The sequence below is a fragment of the Megalopta genalis genome, chromosome 1, assembly GCF_051020955.1.
Source record: "Megalopta genalis isolate 19385.01 chromosome 1, iyMegGena1_principal, whole genome shotgun sequence".
Lineage (NCBI taxonomy): Eukaryota > Metazoa > Arthropoda > Insecta > Hymenoptera > Halictidae > Megalopta > Megalopta genalis.
Window position 1 is genome coordinate 36,484,247 of NC_135013.1, and position 19,534 is coordinate 36,503,780.

A 19,534-nucleotide genomic window follows, 5' to 3' on the forward strand; every position below is an offset into this window, starting at 1 on the left:
GTTCAAGCGTTCCACGCACACACGCCTGGAATTCCACGTTTCCACCGTGGTGACATTCCTGAGGCCTTCTCCGTCGCGTTTTGCCTCGCTCCTCGGACAATTGAGTCGCAACGCGGCCATTTGTCGATCTGCTGCGATACACCACTACGGCGAACCGAGGCGAAGCACCTTGCGAAACCCAGACCTCAGGATCGAACGGGACGCTTTTGTAACAGGTGATTGTTTGCGGTAATTAGCCGTCGGCTGCACCGCCGGTGTGTCGTCGTGCTCCGTCGATCATTCGGACGAGTAGCGACTATCTATTAGCTTGTCTGGAAATGAATCGCGGTTTTCCGATCTGCTGTGCTCGGGCTGTTTGCACGGCAGACGTTTCCAGTGTACGGCGCGAGGTACCGGTGTTGCTCGATCGCTTACGTTTAGTTTCCGTTGGGAAGGATGAGAACGGCTTTTTGAGTTCATTGGACGAAATGACGAGATACATACTTAGTATATTATTAACACTTTGACGGCCGCGCGAGAAACCTCAAGAGTTTCACAAAATTAAAGTATTAAATACAATTGAATTATAATTGCAAAATAAAGTTATATGACATCAGTTACTTTTTTTTAGCATTCTTACCTCTTGCTAATCTTAATAAAATTGAGAAACTAGAATGGATTAGCGTGAAAATGAATTTTTTAATAATTCCGTAACCCACATATGGATGACGCAGCAGTCAAAGTGTTAAGGTGTTACTTCATCGACTATTATTTCGTCGACATCTAATTTCGTGTAATTTTAACCCGGGCCTGGCCAGCAAATGCTGTACATAATGATTCAATTATTGAGGTTTACATTATCGTTCAAATTATATCAAGTAAATTTGTTATTACTAGACTGTGGTTTTTGATGGAAATTAAGAATTGTCTGCATTAGTTGCAAGAAATAGAAACTAAATAGCAAGTCCGTTATATCATGTCCATTCAGTCAATTTAATCGATGACAAACAATACATTGATTATTATATATATTATTTTATGATATTTATTATATATATTTTATAATATATATTTATATATTTTTATTTATATGTATATTTTATGATATATATATATATATATATATATATATGATGATTATATATATTATTTTAATCTTTCTACTGTTTTAAATTGTCGCCATCCAATTTTGTCAGAAATTCGTCAAATGCGCGGTCTAGTTATTACCAATATGAATAAAATAAAATTATAAATGCAACAACACATACGTTGATCAGCATTTCTGCGTCCATAACAGTAGGTTCACGGAGCACTAAAAGCAATCGATTCATTTTATTTGGTAAAAATAACAAAACTATGTATATCTGTACAGACTTTTGGCGATTTCTATCGTAACACATGCCGGAGGAAACAAATTCGTTAATTCTTCATAAATGTATGTTTACAATCTCAACGAGACAACATCTTATGCATTTTCATTTACTTTCACTCGTAGATTTTGAACAATCAAATTCTGTTTGGATTTGAAAGAAACGAATAATCTTAATGAAGTGTTTCTGGCGAGCATCTATCTGGAAGAACAGTGAGCAGTAACCGCAGACGTTATTTCAATTTACTTAACACGCATTAGCAAGTGGCAATGATACTCGGTGTCGTCGTTTAATCGTGTCCACGTTCGACTCGACCCATTCTGGCCCGCACGTGTGCCTATGAAAACCGAACTTGCACATGCTGCCCATATGGTCATGCGACCATGCGACCGTGCATATGAGAAATCCATCTTATACTCAGCTCAACAAACACTGTCCGCCTATCATAAACTCACAGTACACGTTTCACTGGAAGTTAGCAAGCGTTAGAAGCGAAGTTGATAGTTTAATAATTATCAGATAACGATAAGTACTTTATAAGCACTTTATAATTACTTTTTTGTACGATAAGATAAGATAAGATATGATAATAGTCAAGCAAAAAAAAGAAATCGATACAAAGATTTCTTAAAGCAAAATCATTTCGTTGCATATTATTTTGAGGATTATTTCTTTCGTTATGTTGTCGTTTCTATCTCTTTTAGTCATTTCGATATAAATATCATCTTCTAAATTCATATAAAAATTTTTGCATTCGTAAAAATCTTGCAGAAGCTAGAATCATCCATGAAAATTCAAATTTGAACAAACCGATGATTAAGATCAATGATATCCTCTGTTGTCGGTGAAAATCGAGCACTGAAATCAATGGAATCATTGCTCGAACACGAAGAATTTCCCAACCTCTTCAAATGTCGAGGAGAACCGCTTATCAAGCCGGTTAATATCTCTGATAACGTAGATGACACGGTGACGCGAGCGTGAGAGCGGGACAGTTCGATGAAGAGATTATTCGCAATCTGTTCGCGGCAACGCAGAAAAACGCGTTTCGGCGAACCGTGTCAATACCGTTGCGATTTTAAGTGCCGGTGAAAATTGGATCCCGCATTGGAACGCCTCCGCGGGATCGTTCGCCGCACTCATCTCGTTGCGAATGAAACGAATGGTATAATAACTGGAACCAGTCCGGCAACATTTTCGTGTGCCGCGAATTATTACAGCAGATTTCCGAACTTGGCGGCCGACGCGTTCCCGTTACGCTTCTCTCTCGTATCCCCGATACGGCTAACCAAGGTTTCGCGAAAGCTTATGCAATTTTATGCAACGTCGAATTCCATATTCGAACTTAATTAAACGGATTCTTTCATTTCTCTGACGTAACGACGTCTGATCGCTACATCTGCGAAATAATTAGCGTATCGGTGACAGCATGGTCTCCCGGAGAAACTTCTCGGTGCATGTTGACAAAATTTAATTTAATTGTATGCTTGATCATTTGATTAAGAGACTTGTGATTTCATATATAAATTATTAAATATAGATGACGCTTATGTTGAAAAAGAAGATAATATAAATATACGAATATTTATGAGAATAAATTAGATTATTTACCAGAATAAATTAGATTTTTTATTCTATTTTACATATTTTACATATTTTATTCGATTATTTATTCTTACGAAGAATATTTACAAGAATAGATTAGATTATTTATTCTTACGAAGAATATTTACAAGAATAAATTAGATTATTTATTATCACAAAGAATATTTACGAGAATAAATTGGATTATTTATTCTTATAAAGAATATTTACGGGAACGAATTAGATTATTTATTCTTATATAAGAAAAAATACAAGAAATTAATTTTCTTCTAAATCGAAACGGAACTTCTTTCTTTTTATATCAAAGTCCAAGAATGAAAATAAATTTGAAAAAAAGCAAACAAAAAAAATTGTCTCCTATCAGGAAAATGATTAAGTATAAAGTAGTGTTAATCGACGACAATTGTGAAAGAAATCATAGTGCAAGGAATGAATTTATGCGAAATTGAGTCCATCGTATTTAAATAATCAAAATATACGGATTTACAATACGGCACCCAATCGCAAGTGTTTGCACGTTAATCACTTGCCAGTATTATCGTCAGTATTATTGTGAACAATACTCTAATTAACGCGAGATCCTGAAGATTGGCAAATGCTGCGACAAGAAAGTGCACTCTCCTTAATCTGGTATTCTAATTGACGCGAACGGCAATAAGCAAAGAGCGTAGTAGCAGCTCGGATGAGCTTGTAATAGTGACCTTTAAATGTTGCTTATCTTGCGCAACGCGATCTCGAGAATTGGGTCGAACTCCCATTCACCAGACATTGAATGAACAGATCCTTTTACTGCGCGCTGGAAGAAGTTTCTAATTTAGTTCACCGCGATCCCATCACCGCGCGAGATAAGCCGTTAATCTTGGTATCTTTTATTATCCGAATTCGCGGAACTGCGCCGACTGTTCTTTATTCGTGAGACGGTCATAAGTAGTCGCTGGTCCGCGGATTTTATGCATTTAGGTCGAAAATGTCTGGGTAAAATTGAAGACAGTGAAAAAGGATTCGAATGTCCGTGCACTAATGCGGATCATACGGAATTAATTAAAGAAAACACTGAGATTATACTTGTCTCCTAGATCTTGCAATGGATATAGAAAATTGTTAGTTCGCACAAAGATCCGCAGTCTAGTCGTCGTACTTCTTGTCAGAAGCTTCAGAATTCTTGGATAATGAAGCAAATGTATCGTACACTTACTCTCTTTTGTTATTAGTTGTACCCTTCATATTAAGATAACATCTGTTCAAAATGAAATAAATTCAAACAAATGCTTCGTTTTTTAATTCTTCTATCTTAAAATGTAATTTTCACAACAGTCAATTACATTTATAACATTTAGTTATTATTATACCAGCTTACTCCATTTATAACATTTAATTATCTTATCAGTTAATCTATCGTTATCTATCTAACCGTTATCTTATAACGGTTTATTACACTTTGTAACAGTTAATTATCTTTACAACAATTAGTGTTTCATTTGTAACAGTTAATTACCTTCGTAACAATTAATTACATTCAATTATCTTCACAACAATTAATTACATTTAATTGTCTTCGCAACAGTCAATTGCATTTATAGCGTATCATTATTTTCGTAAGCGGTTAATGTTCTTGTGCGTCAGAGAATCGACGAGAACTTCGAGTAGAAAGCTTCGTCGATAGATTCGAGAGACAGAGAAAATATGAAATAAGAATTCGTTTCAACTTCGGTATCGCATATAACAATTCAAAGAGAATAATCGCACTACAAGATCGACTTTTATGCCCTTGCAAAATATCTCAGGTCGCACGAACAATCAAATTCACGCCCGAAAATTTGCCGAAGTCTCGGCCGCGAGTATCGAGCATACTCCACAGTAGAACGTGGCTGGCTAATCGCAATTACAGTAATGTCTCCCTAACTGACGCTCAGATTGTGCACAAAAACGAACAATTTGGGAAGAGGAGATACGATTATGCGAGCCTTGCGGCTCATTTTAATAATTGTTGAAAATCGGTAACTATACAAAGGAGTCGCAAGGCTCGAATAATCGTATCTCCTCTTCCCAAATTGTCTACTTCTGTGGACAATTTGAGCGTCAATTAGAGAGACATTACTGTATCCCGCGGAGTTCTTAACCCTTTGCAGTCGAAGCTGTTTGAACTCGAAATCCAAAACATGATTTCTGATCTACAGTATTTCTATTTTATATAATTTATTGCGATTTATGCATATGAAATTGAGCCTATTGCAGCAAGTACAATGCAATTTTAATAGCTTTTTAAATATATAAACGAGTCTGATGCTCTCAGAATGATTTTGAAAAATAGTATACCAATTTTTAGTGGCGCCTCAGAGTCGCCATTCGAGTGCAAATGGTTAAATACCGTATTTCCCGCGACGGTATTCTGGTCGCTTAGATCGATGAGAACGTTCTCCGTACTTCGGTGAAAACGTCACGGCAACGGTGTATTTTTCATTAACCCGAACACGGGGTCCCTTCCGTTCGCCGGTTGCCGTTGAATCAGTAAATCCCTACTTGGCACCGAACGCGTGGGAGCGGGCAGAAAAAGCAGATACTACGATGCGTAAAGTAAGGTCTAGGAGGGGGACCGGGTGCACGGTGACTCATATAATACTCGCATAATCTGCCAGTATGTTCCGCTGGAATCGTTGCCCTTCGCGTACACCGGTTCCTTTTCAACGTTTTCATCTAATCTGGCGAGTGAACGCAGAAATCTATGATTCACGTTTGTTCCGCGGCTGCAATAATTATTATCTCGTACTGATTATTAACTCGTTGCACTCGAATGACGACTCCAAAACGCCATGAAAAATTGCTACGTTTGAAAATAATTATAACATCATCGAATTTGTTTATGCTTAAAAGACTGTTAAACGAGTCACCAAATTCAATTGCGTACATATAAAATGTGCACCAGGTTATATAAAATGGAAATATTAGTCGATATATCATGTAAAATGCGAAACGCTATAGATCAGAAAAACTTGGATTTCGAGTAAAAATGACTCCTATTTTAGGAAAAAGTTACTTCAAATGATCTCAGGAACCCCTCATTTCCCGGAAGTACCATAATTTTAGGACACCCTGGATAATATTGAAACTACTATTGACTAATAAACTAATATTTACATCTACGATACTTGCTATTTTAACAGTTTTTTAAATATAAACAAATTTGATACTGTCAAAATGATTTTCCTATGTGGTATAGCAATTTTTAATGGCGCCTCAGAGTCGCCACTGGAACGGTCGCAGTCTGCAAACGGTTAAAAACAGTAGCCAGTTTGATTCAGGTTCACATGATCGCGATGTTCGAAAGCACTCGTATTTTCAATAAATTTTTTTCTCCCTTCTCGTTTGATAATTGTCTCAGCAAAATTGTCTTTGGATTCAATTCTATCTTCAATGGTTTCCAGATCATACATTTTTCACAGGCTCTGCAACATTTCCATTAGAAAGACGATGTTTTATAGATCATAAAACTTTAGTAGCTTGAATAGCGCCGGAAAGAATTTCCGCTATCAATGTGGGAAAGATACTGTATAATTATTAGACTGCGGACGTTTACGCAAATTCGCGTTTTTATGGCACGCTTTTGAAATATCACGAGAGGAGAAACATTTATTTCACACGCTGGAAAGTCCCTCATGTCAAAAATATGTTGAGATCGTCTTGGTTCGTAAATTTAGTTAATAAATTTAAGTGATTTGTAAATTTAATTAAATGTATCGCAAATATAATTAAACGGTTTGTAGATTTAATGAAAAACTGTTTGTAAATTTAATTGAACTGTTCGTAAACTTACTTGAACTGTTTGTAAACTCAGTTGAAGTGTTTGTAAATTTAATTAAATGGTTTGTAAATTTAATTATTAGTTTTATAAATGCAATTATAAACGATTTGTATGTTTAATTGATCGATTTGTAAATTTATTTACTTGATTCATAAATTTAATTAACTGGTTTGTAAATGTAAAACTAATCGGCTTGTAAATTCAATTAACTGGTTCGACGTTAATTAATTAATTAATGCTTTTACACATCATGTAGATTACAAGAAAGATTAAGTCGAAGAAGTTAAATCGCTCCTGCATAATATTCATCAATTTATTAAATTGACGTGTACTGCGACCGAAGATTCTCTTGTCCCGACAGCATTTTCTTTCGCGCAGCCGTCGAACACGATTTTTCCAGACGGAGATCAGGAAAACGCGTGAGTCATTCGCTTCGGGCAGAAAAGAAGCGTGCGGCGTGGGTGCGGAGGCAAATCGACTCGCGATCCCGATCGCGAGATTAATCTGATCGAAAACAAATATGGCGGGATAGAAACTGGTTCCCTGCGATATGATTATAATGTTCGGTCCGCGGCCTATCCGCGTCTACCCGTATTGTTTGCGAGAGCTTTCGAAGCCCATACGATTGAAACACTTAACCGTCGCGCCGTGATTGATGTGACATTCAACGTAACGGTTCCTATATGTTTTGATTCGAGCGGAGATAGTGCGTTGCGAAAAGTGAAAGCGATTAGTCTCGCTCAAAGTCGTAGTCAAAGTTGACGCTAACAGGGCCACTGCACAATGAAACTCTCATTGTCCGACAGCGAGAAAGTACGTACTTCTGTGTATATTTGCCTCTATCGAGACTCTACGTGTCGTAAAATTTTCTGAATATTGGCCAACAATTTCGCAAACACACGATGACACACGGATCACTATCTCGAATACGATTGTTGGTCATGGCAGATTTAGTATCTGTAAAGTATCTTTTCTATGATAGTAAACGAGCCGCGTGGGTTTACTTTTATAGTACCATTACCGTCTTTATTTAAATCGTATTATTTTCACTTTTCCACGACAACAATTACAATTTGATCCGAAAAATGTTTCAAATAAATTCTCTGAATCAGATTTTATTCGTGAAATATCTCGAATGAATTCTGCGAATGAAATTTGATTCCAAAAATATTTCAAGCAATATTGTTCGAATAAAATTTTACTCGAGAAATATTTCGAATGAATTTTTTAAATAAAATTTGATTCGGGAAATATTTCAAATAAATTCTTCGAATCAAATTTTATTCGTGAAATATCTCAAGTGAATTCTGCGAATAAAGTTTGCTTCCAAAAATATTTCAAACAAAATTGTTCGAGTAAAATTTGATTCCAAAAATATTTCAAGCAATATTGTTCGAATAAAATTTTACTCGAGAAATATTTCGAATGAATTTTTCAAATAAAATTTTATTCGAGAAATATTTAAAATAAATTCTCCGAATAAAATTTTACTCGAGAAATATTTCGAATGAATTTTTCAAATAAAATTTGATTCGAGAAATATTTAAAATAAATTCTCCGAATAAAATTTTACTCGAGAAATATTTCGAATGAATTTTTCAAATAAAATTTGATTCGGGAAATATTTCAAATAAATTCTCCGCATAAAATTTCACTCGAGAAATATTTCGAATGAATTCTTCGAATAAGATTTCATTCTGAGAAATATTTCGTATGAATATTCTCCGAATAAACGTTTACACGAGAAATATTTCGAACAGATTCTTCGAATAAAATTTCATTCTGAGAAATATTTCGAATGATCCTCTAACTCTGGGAAGAAGCTCGTCAATCAATACAGATAAAATATGCCAGGTTTATTTGAATTACACCGTCCAATTAAATGGTACGACGCCGAGTCGCGGTTTTGTGCAGAATTGAACCGATTCGTGATCTTCGTACGAAGTCTCCCGTAAAAAATATTTCGACACTCCGGCCACACCCAAAATCGATGAAAAATATATTTTCAACGGTGCAGAGAAATTTTGCGTAGACTTTGCGGACAAGAAATTTTTCCAAAAAAAGAAACGATTCGCTGCGCAACAGCATCTCGTTTCTGAAGTGTTCCGTGCACAATACCGGCAATCGTGTCAAGCCGAAGACCTATCGAGCCCACAATCGCAAGAAATCATCGCCAAAGACTTTCTACTCGACGGGGCCATAATACCTGATTGTAAAATGTAAATGTCAGCCCACATGTCGACGGGACTTGAGCCGAAAGGCCCCGTAAACCGTAAGTAACGATACTCCCGGTGTCCCATTCACGTAAACCTCAGTGTTATTCGTGTCACCTGAAGTTACATCACCGATACTCGAACGCGTTTCAATATACGGGGAAAATGGCCGTGGCAAGGTGTACCGATCGGTGAACAACTGTTACATTAGAAGTTCAGTTACCGTTTTTAACGTTTACGCGTACTATAATTACATGCGTAATCGTGCAGGCTGCTAGACGGCAGGTATTCATGCGAATTTGTAAATTAATATACAGAAACTGATAAATTCGTGTACTCCATTGAAAGTTCCATTAGCGTCTAAGCGAATTGGCGAGCTCGTTAAAATTGATTAGCACGCTACCTGCGCCGCGAAGGAAAATCTTGTATGCTATAACCGCGCGTAATCTACTTCTGCAATTATCAACGTGACGCAATGTCTCGCGATTAGATTGCAAAGTTCTTCTAAGCACGTTCGCGTGTTTGCGACCTGATTCGAGAAAATTAGAATGCAATAGATTATATTTCCTTCGCGAGTGCTTATGGCAAAACGAACCATTCATTTCTATGATATTTTTCGAAGGATTTGTAGTGCCATAAGTGCATCAAGATTGCAAATTCGCATGCTTGCGGCGTGATACGAGGAAATTAGAATGCAATAAACCGTTCATTTCTATGATACTTTTCGAAGGATTTGCAGTATCATAAGTGCATCAAGTTTGCAAATTCGCATGTTTGCGGCGTGATACGAGGAAATTAGAATGCAATAAACCATTCATTTCTATGATATTTTTCGAAGGATTTGCAGTATCATAAGTGCATTAAGTTTGCAAATTCGCATGTTTGCGGCGTGATACGAGGAAATTAGAATGCAATAAACCGTTCATTTCTATGATACTTTTCGAAGGATTTGCAGTATCATAAGTGCATCAAGTTTGCAAATTTGCATGTTTGCGGCCTGATACGAGGAAATTAGAATGCAATAAACCGTTCATTTCTATGATACTTTTCGAAGGATTTGCAGTATCATAAGTGCATCAAGTTTGCAAATTTGCATGTTTGCGGCCTGATACGAGGAAATTAGAATGCAATAAACCGTTCATTTCTATGATACTTTTCGAAGGATTTGCAGTATCATAAGTGCATAAAGTTTGCAAATTCGCATGTTTGCGGCGTGATACGAGGAAATTAGAATGCAATAAACCGTTCATTTCTATGATATTTTTCGAAGGATTTGAAGTACCATAAGTGTATCAAGTTCCACAATAAATCTCGCAAGATCTTTCTTTCGATTACAAACTATCCGCGATCAAATGTAATTTTTGTCCTCCTGAAAAAATACCTTCTACTAAAATTTCTCGTGCTTCGATATTTGCGAATGCAATTTCATTAAATTCCACGTCCGCGCGAAACGTCCCGCAATATCGTAATGGCGGGGCACAATCGCGGCAGGGTTCCTTTTTTCGGCGAACGTAATAAAGGTTTGAAATGAATAGGATCTGAAAGGGGAGAGAATCGGATAACAGGAAGAAAAGAGGGATATTAGGGAAATGTCTGCGACACAATATTCTGTCGGACGTATCCAAGCAACGACTCCTGGAAACAGAGGGATCGGGAAGCGAAAAGAGGAGGGCCAACCCTAACAGGTGCCACCTGAGCCTTTTACTCTGTTACACGTTCATAAGTGACACAAAGAGCGGGGGCGGTTTAACGAGGGAACGAATAAAGCTGAGTTTACCCGGGGCCCCACTAATTAAAAGTACTTTGTTCATTGTATATTACTGCGAGCACGTTGGCCGGGCCATCATTAGACGCCATCGAAACTTTAAAGGCTGCTTGTGATAATTGTTGTGTAACATGGACCCGTGTTCGCACATAATTGTCTATACGTCTTCATTGTTTTTCGGTAGAAATTTTATTAAAACAATTTTTGTGCCATTTCTAATGCATTAAATTTCCCAATTCTATTAAAACTTAGTCTCTTTAGTAAACGAAACGTAAAGTTAAAAATGAGTAAATGTCTGCACGTAATTGTCTACACATGTATCTTCATTTTTCTTTTAATGAAAATTTATTCCTTCTTAATGCATCTTCTCACCATTCAAACGTAGTCACTCTGTTCTTCCAGCGATAAGTTTAGTTTCTTCAGTAAAGAAAATATAAAATTCAAAATGAGAAAAATACATCATAATTATCGGAAAAATAGTGTCAAATTCAAAATCAGTAAAAATGCATTGTAATTATCGTAGAAATAATATAAAATTCAAAACCAGTAAAATACATTATAAAAATATAAAATTAATAAATAATAAAAATATAAAATACATTATAAATAATATAAAATTCAAAATCAGTAAAAATACATTGTAATTATCGTAGAAATAATATAAAATTCAAAAATCAGTAAAATACATTATAAAGGTCGTTAAAATAATGGAACATTTAGATTGACGAATCGATCATGCTATTTCTATATCTTTTCAAGGATTCAGGGATATTGGCAGCATGGTATAAAATCCGTAAGTAGGATAAACTTTCGAATCGAATTCCTGTCCGACATCCCGTCGTTTTCTTCGGTGTTATCAGTCTCTAATCCGGAGCTGGATATAATTCAGTAAATCCGGATCAAGGTTAATAAAAAGAAAGAGATTAGACCTAAGCTGCGGTGGTATCGCGCGCGCCGCTCGTCGCAGGTGCAACATCCGCTAAAGGAGAATAAGTCGGCCGACTTGTGTGTTTACTAATTGCTAATTAGAAACCGGTGGCATAGTAGCGGTACATTCGCCAGCAGCGGCGACGTCGCGTCCCCCATCTCGCTGGCGACGACGACGTCGACGACAGCGACGGCGTCGACGATGTCTGGTCATGGTCGTATCATTGACCCTGTCAGATATTTCAAATGGTTCTAGCAGGCCTCTCCTTTGTCAGTTTATCGATTCGCAGCGGCTTTCATGTGTGCTCCAAAGAGGTTCGGTCGGAACGAAGAACTCTCAACGGGACGATCGAGGAAAATATTCAGATGATTTGCAAATGAAATCGAAACAATATTTAAGAGAGACGATATAAACAGACTGCGGGTCTTTATGCAAAATAACAATTTTCTTTATCACTTGCAGTAAACAGAAGCGAAATATAAGTTCCTTTCTTTCTTTAATCAATTTAGTCAGTTGAAAATAATTGGTAAACAATGTTAAGTGTTTCGAATTTTTCTGACGTCTTAAATTCCATCTACTAATTTTTTTACAATAAACGCATAAAATTAGCGGTCTAGACATAAATAACATTAATATATGTATATACACATGTTTTCAACACATACGTATCGAATTTTTCAGCGAGTAGTATTGTATACTATTTATTTGATGTACTTGTGAATTTGACAGTTCGCTTGATTTTGAGCTAACCGTGATAATTACTTGAATAAGTAAGATTTTATGCAATTTCCCTTTCTTGAGATGTATCAGTGAATATGTGGCATAGACTTTTACAATTTTAAACGTTGAAAAGCTAACGATTGCGATGCGCAACGTCCCTAATTACGTAAAAAGAAGAAGTAAGAGAGCAAGATATTTTTGCTACATTGTTGCTAAAAGCTAAATTCGATTTTAAAAACCCGATAAGTCTGTATGCGACTTCAATATTATATTACGCTACTAAGTGTTAAATATCACTTATAATTAGTCAATTTTGTCGTCTCCGCACAATACTTCTGCCACATTGTTGCCGAAAGTTAAATCAAATTAAAAATCTGATAAATCTGTTTGCAACATCCTAGTTACATTAAGTTACAAAGTACTGAATATCACTTAGTCAATTCTGTCGCGATGGCACAATATTTTTGCACAATATTTTTGCCGAAAGTTAAATTAAATTAAAAACCTCGTAAGTCTGTATGCGACTTCAAAGTTACATTGACCTGTATCGAATTGAATTTCGGTTAGGTAATTTCATCACGATCACACAATACTTTTGCCACATTGTCGCCACGAATTGAATGACCGTGTAAACAGCTGCAGTCAGATAGCGACGAAGCGAGCGTAAAACAATCATGATAATGACAATTATTGGCGACAATGGGCCGATAAAACGCGGCGTTCCGATTCCGTGAAAAATCTCGCGCCGAGTTCCAGCTAATGTCTCCTATAAAATGTAAGTTAGACGGCCGCGATCGGCGTGCGGGCCCGTCGTCGCACGCAGGGGTTGCGCTGATTCTAAACAGCTAATTATCCGTCGCGTATTGACCCTGAAGAGAGCCGCGGCGAACGATAAGAGGCAAGAACCGGGGCAAGTTAATCGGGGCCAATGGGATCGCAACGAGGGAACACGTAAGGAAAGGAAAGGAGTCAAGGCGAGGCCGCAGTCATTGCACTCGTTAGAATTCGTTCCCCAGATTGAAAGGTACACCATCGACGGGACAAGACGAGAAAAATCCTCTTCTGTGTGCTTGGCCGCCGCGGACACGAACGATCGCATGTTGCCGCGGATATTCCGCTTCCTCCGCGTCGTCGGCTCTGCTCCGCTGCTCGATCCAGTCGTAAACCGACCCGGAATGTTTATGCAAATTCCTCCTTCCTAAACAATGTTGCGCAAACACGACAATTTTTGAGGAGCTCCCCGATCGTCGGCCAGAGTTCGGAAAAATGTTCATCGAAGTGAAGGCTTCGAATAACGAAGAAACGATGAGAAAGTTTTTATTCGTTCTTCGAAGGTTCGAGTAAAAAATATTATCTTTATGCGACGAGAATTTAACCGACGAATAACGACATTCTTTTTATACGATGCGCATGCATTCGTAGCGTCGAATAAAATGTTCGTCTTTTATCGGTACCTTTATTCGAAGTCTTCGAATAAATAAACGCGGTTTGCGTTTGTGCGTATAATATTTTTTTTTATGATATTACGCGTTGGTAGACTCGCTTTGGTTTCCTTTCAGAATATTTCAATCGTAATGTGTATATATAATAATATAATAATATATATATATATATATATATATATATATATATAATTTATATATAATTAATATAATATCGTTGCGAATCGCTCCGTTTCTCTCGCGTCGCGGCATTTTATCTACGATAAAGAATATAAACTATAATAATTTAAATTAATTAAATATTAAATAATATAAATTAATATTCAATATATATCGAATATATTAATATTCGAGTACAATGGAAACTATGGCAATTTCTTGATTTGAAATTCTCTGCACGTGGCAACTCACGATGGTAAAATCAATTTTTTAGATTCGCGGTTGACAGGGTACCGATGATATCTACGTGTTCCATCGTTGCAACTGCGCGCTTACGTGATTATCCTCGTGAGCATCATATTTATTTTAGCTTGTGCATCGTGCAGACCACGTAATGCACGAGTTTGCGGAATAAATTAGTCTTGTTCTGGAGGCTGTGGAACATTTAGATGCCAGCGGCGGCGTTAAGTTACTAATGGATATTCCGCGTGCGGTGTGAGTTACGAAATAGATATCGGTCAGCTTTTGCAGATATCATGTTTTATTATAGCAAAGCGAGATACCGAAAACTTATTCGGTATTATAGAGAACAATTCAGTCGTTCATCGACGATCTAAAAATGTTCCGAGAGTTATGGAATAGTTGCGAAGCATTTTATTTCCTACCGACAATAACACGATCGAATAATAGTCGCAAAACGAATGAAACAGAAATCCTGATGGCAAAATAGAATACAGATTGCGGTTGGCAGGAGCAGCGGCAACTTCCTGCAACAATAATTACTCATCCAATATGATAAACGTATCGTTTCCAACGCTTATACGACGAACTGTTCGCGCAATATTCTTGTACGCGTTCCTGCGAGGAAATTAACATAAAGATACTTGTGAAAAACGGGCGCGACATTAACCCTTCGCACTGAAAATTGTAATACATTCGAAAATCATTTTTACGGTATCGACGTTCGTATTTTAAAAATTATTAGAAGTGAAACTCTCGCCTGAATCACACACGCGCAATGCCATTAGCATGAAATGCGCCAGATTATACAATATGAAAATATTGTAGGTCGGGAAAGCTGTTTTTGAAACTGCAGTTAAAACGGCTTCGAGTGCAGGGGTTTAATTGATTAGCTCTTCTACTCGAACAATGCTCTTAATCAGAGAGCGAAGTCTAGATTTAACTTCGTCTAGATTTCGTTGCTTTCATTTCAACGCGTTTCGCGAGATCGTCAAATGAATACTCGAACCAATACATCTCCCAATCGACTGTAATCTCGAGGTGAAATGATAGTCGTCGCGAGGTCAATTAGGATTAAAGGATCTCCGAGTCGGAATGCCGTCTCGTCGAGTATTTCGGCGGGATCGTTACGCGGGCGACGAAATGAATGTGTAAAAAAAAAAGTCTGGCACGTCGCGGAGCGAGAAGACAGCGACGAATTGTACGGAGAGACGGATTAAAGGGATCATCGGCAGATCGAATATTCATCCCGTTAACAGCCTCGATGTAGCCGACGTGTTCCCACAAAGGGCGTACAGTGTCGTCTTTGCACTCGTCTGTCTACTCCGTTGCAAATTACGTTCCCACGTGTGCGATCGTACCGAACGTTCTGTCACGAGGTTGTCACGATCAATCGATATACACGGTGCGCCGATAATTTTCCGATAATTGGAAGCCCGCTGGTCTCAGCGGCACAAATTGTTCGGATAGTCTTTCTTAATGAGGATGTTTGCTCGGACTACCGAGATAAAACAATCGTTGAAACGAAAATCTTTACTTCGTTACGGGGAATTACTTTATTCATTACGTGGAATTACTTTAATTACGTGGAACGTATGAAAACGATACCGTCGAAAAAGCGTACGCATTATCGTGCTCAAAGTTAGCATTTTTCATAAAGGATCGTATCAGAATGTTTCGATGCTGAAATTGCTAAAAGAAGAAATCGAGTTAATCGACTTTCAACCTGTTTCTTTGCACTTTAAACTTAAAAAAGGCAGACGTTTGAATACTAAATGTATCAGAAACGTTCGAGAGATTCTCAAGCTAGGCTATTCTTTTATGAAAGTAATTATTCTGAATTAACAACGTCGCTTCAGCAAAAGAATCTCAAAAAGGAAAACGTTGATTTAGCTAGTTAAACAATTCCTAGCGAATTCTACTAAAAACAACGTAAGTTCTTAAGAGAACTTCCAAGTTCTCTATTTAACTGTAGTCTTCGTAATTTCATTCTGAGAAATTAGTTTTGCATCAAGAATCATAATTATGAATATTTGGTACAAATCGTATATCCTTGTAAAATCCGAGCTCACTATTAAAACAATATAGAGGATGTTTGAAAATTCAGGTATTTCCGGGAAATGAGGAATTCCTGAGGTTATTTGAAGTAACTTTTTCCTCAGCGAAACTACAATTCGCGGCCTCCTTTACGAGTTATTAACGAAAAACAGTGACCAATGAGAGGTGAGCTCGGCCGCCTCGCGCCAGTCGAGCTCAGCTCTCATTGGTCAGTGCTTTTTTGTTAATAACTCGTGAACGATGCCTCGGAGAAAATTTTTGTAAAGGAAAAAGTTACTTCGAATGACCTCAGGAACCCCTCATTTCTCATTTCAACACCCTGTATGGTTCCAGTTTGTATCGATATCTTTATTTACAAGAAACGTTCATTAAACAATATAAAAATCAGAAACCTTTCTTTATGCTTTTAAATTGATTCTTATTTTTGTTAAAAAAAAGAGAAAAACAATATATAGATCTAGTTTGTATCAATATCTTTACTTACAGTAAACGTTCATTAAATAATAGAAAAATCAGAAACTTGTCTTCGCATTCTTAAATCGAGTATTATATGTGTATTCGTTAAGAACTCAAGAAAACTATTTCTATCCAATAAAACCCAAGAATCTGTGAATTTTCAGCGGCTGTGCTAATAGACTCTCTAAATTGATTGTTACAGATCGACGGAGAGTGATCCATCGAAATCCAGGAAAACATCGAAACTAGAAGATGCCGCTGCCTAAGCGGTTGGTGGAGCCGGTGCTGGTCGCACGTGGCACCATACCCGAGAACTTTCCGCTGCCATCGGAACTGGAGGCTGTAACCAATGGTACCTTGGCCAATACAATTAGGCAACTGTCCAGCCTGTCGAGGCACGCCGAAGATATGTTTGGCGAGCTTGCGAGGGAGGCTCACGGATTAAGCGACAGAGCGAACTCGTTGCAAGCTAGGATAGACCGGCTGGCCGTGAAGGTTACTCAACTGGACAGCAACGTCGAGGAAGGTGCGTTGGATAAGTGTAGAGTACAGCCAGGGGTTGGAATCACTCGGGTTCCGATCAGTGTTATTAGCTGGCTAATTGAAACTGATTCCATGGAATTAATATTAATTCAACATCGTCGTTTCCAGTGTCTCTGCAAGACATACACATGAGGAAGGCGTTCAAGAGCTCGGTGGTGTTCGACCAGCAGGTTGTCTCCAGGGATACCATGCCCACGGCGATGCTGGAGACCTACCATCAATGCGACACGCCGCCACCTCTCGATAAACTTAACGTTTACAGGTATTTATGCATCCTCGGCGAATGTTATCACTTCGAATCAGTCTCATTTTTGTTCACTACTCTCAGTTTACCAATGCCTAGGAAAAGGAAACGCTCGGATTGGATGCTAGAAAGTTTGCAGAAACTTTATCTATGCTTCTAACCAGCGTATCTTTATGCGAAACGAAAAAATTGTCTGCATCAATCGCAAGTCGTAGGATTCAGCTCTTTTCTTCCCTTAAGAATACGAATAAGTACAAATTAATACGTCAACGTTCTTAGTTTCCTTTAATCTTCTCACTGTTTTAAATTATACTCACTCGTTTTTACCATAAATGCTTAAAATCCGCGGTCTATTTGTGTACACAATGAACTTAGTTCATAATAAAAATCACTAGGTAAATTGAAAGTAGGAAATTAAGAACAATTTAAGAATATAATTAACGATAAATGTTTCTAAATAATAAATATTTATTGAATTTCCTTATGGATTACAAGTAGATAAATGTTTCTATCTGTCCCCTATTCGTTTCGATTAACAAAGATTTTATTTTTCTTGAATAAACACAGCCTGTTCGTAACGTTACAATTGTCTTGTCAACTCGTACTCTGGACTCCGAAGAGTTGCATTAATTTAAACTGTAACGAATTTAGACTTTGCTGGTCGAGAATTATTTTCCGTAAACTCAATCGTGTTACTACTGGAGTGAAAATGATCCTTTTTTAAACATTGAAAAGAATAAGATCATCTCTTAATATACAGTAAAATTGATTATGTATAATAATAAGATTGGGCTAATGAAACACGGCTTTCAGGGAGGACGGCAAGGACGGTCTGAAGTTCTACACGGATCCTAACTACTTCTTCGACCTGTGGAGTCGGGAAATGCTCAAGGATATCTTTTCGGACACCGAAAAGAAGCTGCACGATCGGGGGAAGAAGGTACGGGGCACCATATCTTTCTGGTTTCTGCGCGTGCACCTCGATTCTTCTCTTCTAGACATGTTATCCGAAAAGATCTATTTTCATATTTTTTTCCTTTTGTTGATGGTGTTTAACATATTTTTGTGAGGTACTTTTTTTTTTTTACTTTGAATACACATGTTTTACTATGTTACGTTTCTCGAGGTGCACAGTTACCACGATGCAAATGAATATTACTCTTTTTTTAATTCTTTTTCTGAAGTACTACTAAGCTTATGCTACGATTCTAACAACTGAAACTGTCCCACTGATTATAGACCGAGTCTGAATATGCCGAACCGTTCAGAGAGGCAAGTCGATGGTTTGGATCTTTGTAGTTTTTTTCTTACCCTTTACCACCCAGTTTTTTAATGAACTTTATATATATATATTTATATATATTTATACATATCGATCGCCAGCCACTCACTCATACATAATCAAAGCTCACTTCTTTGTGGTTTTTCATTAACCGAAACCTTTTTGCGCTGAGATAGAGAGATTGCGCTATAGATAGATGCTCGCTTGACAATTTTTGTAGTTACTCGCTAGGATTAGACAACGACATCGCATTCTTCCAATGCTCGGTTCTTGGCCGTGAGTTGCGTTGTGTAAAGTGTAGACCGAACGTTGTTCTGTCGCATCGACCACGAAAATTCCGCTGACAATGTATTCATCGACACATAATTTTATAGATAAAAATTTATTTGCATTCCCTTTGTACTTTCTCTTAAGACCAAAAAGACAACTATACGAGACAGTGATATCGGGTCCATGTGTATTATTGGCTGACTGACTGCTTGCTTCTATTTTCTTCAATCTATAATTCGTTATCTCAGTGTCTAGGAGACAGTTCACCTCAAAATGTAGCGAGAGCAGTGACGAGATCACAACGAAGAAATAGCCGAATAGATTTATCAGATTATTTGATATTATAGTATCTTATTCAATTCCAATATCAAATTTTCTGATAAGTTATCTATTTTCACCTTATAATCTCTCGTCACTAGTATCTTATCGAACTCATATTATTTTACTAAAATACCAGTAAA

General features: G+C 37.3%; 1 protein-coding gene across 4 annotated transcripts in view; it reads left to right on the top strand.

The window, feature by feature from the left end:
* The window catches only part of SCAR (wiskott-Aldrich syndrome protein family member 3 SCAR), a 68,011-nt gene that overhangs the window by 40,763 nt on the left and 7,714 nt on the right, over positions 1–19,534 (top strand). For 3 of the 4 annotated variants that reach the window (XM_076521720.1, XM_076521747.1, XM_033483117.2), the window contains 4 exons: positions 16,937–17,260; positions 17,386–17,539; positions 18,335–18,461; positions 18,761–18,793. In XM_076521720.1, the coding sequence (XP_076377835.1) occupies positions 16,987–17,260; positions 17,386–17,539; positions 18,335–18,461; positions 18,761–18,793 (588 nt within the window). In that variant the 5' untranslated portion in view covers positions 16,937–16,986. The remainder of the gene's footprint in view (positions 1–16,936; positions 17,261–17,385; positions 17,540–18,334; positions 18,462–18,760; positions 18,794–19,534) is intronic. The other variant, XM_033483118.2, reaches the window with a different exon arrangement.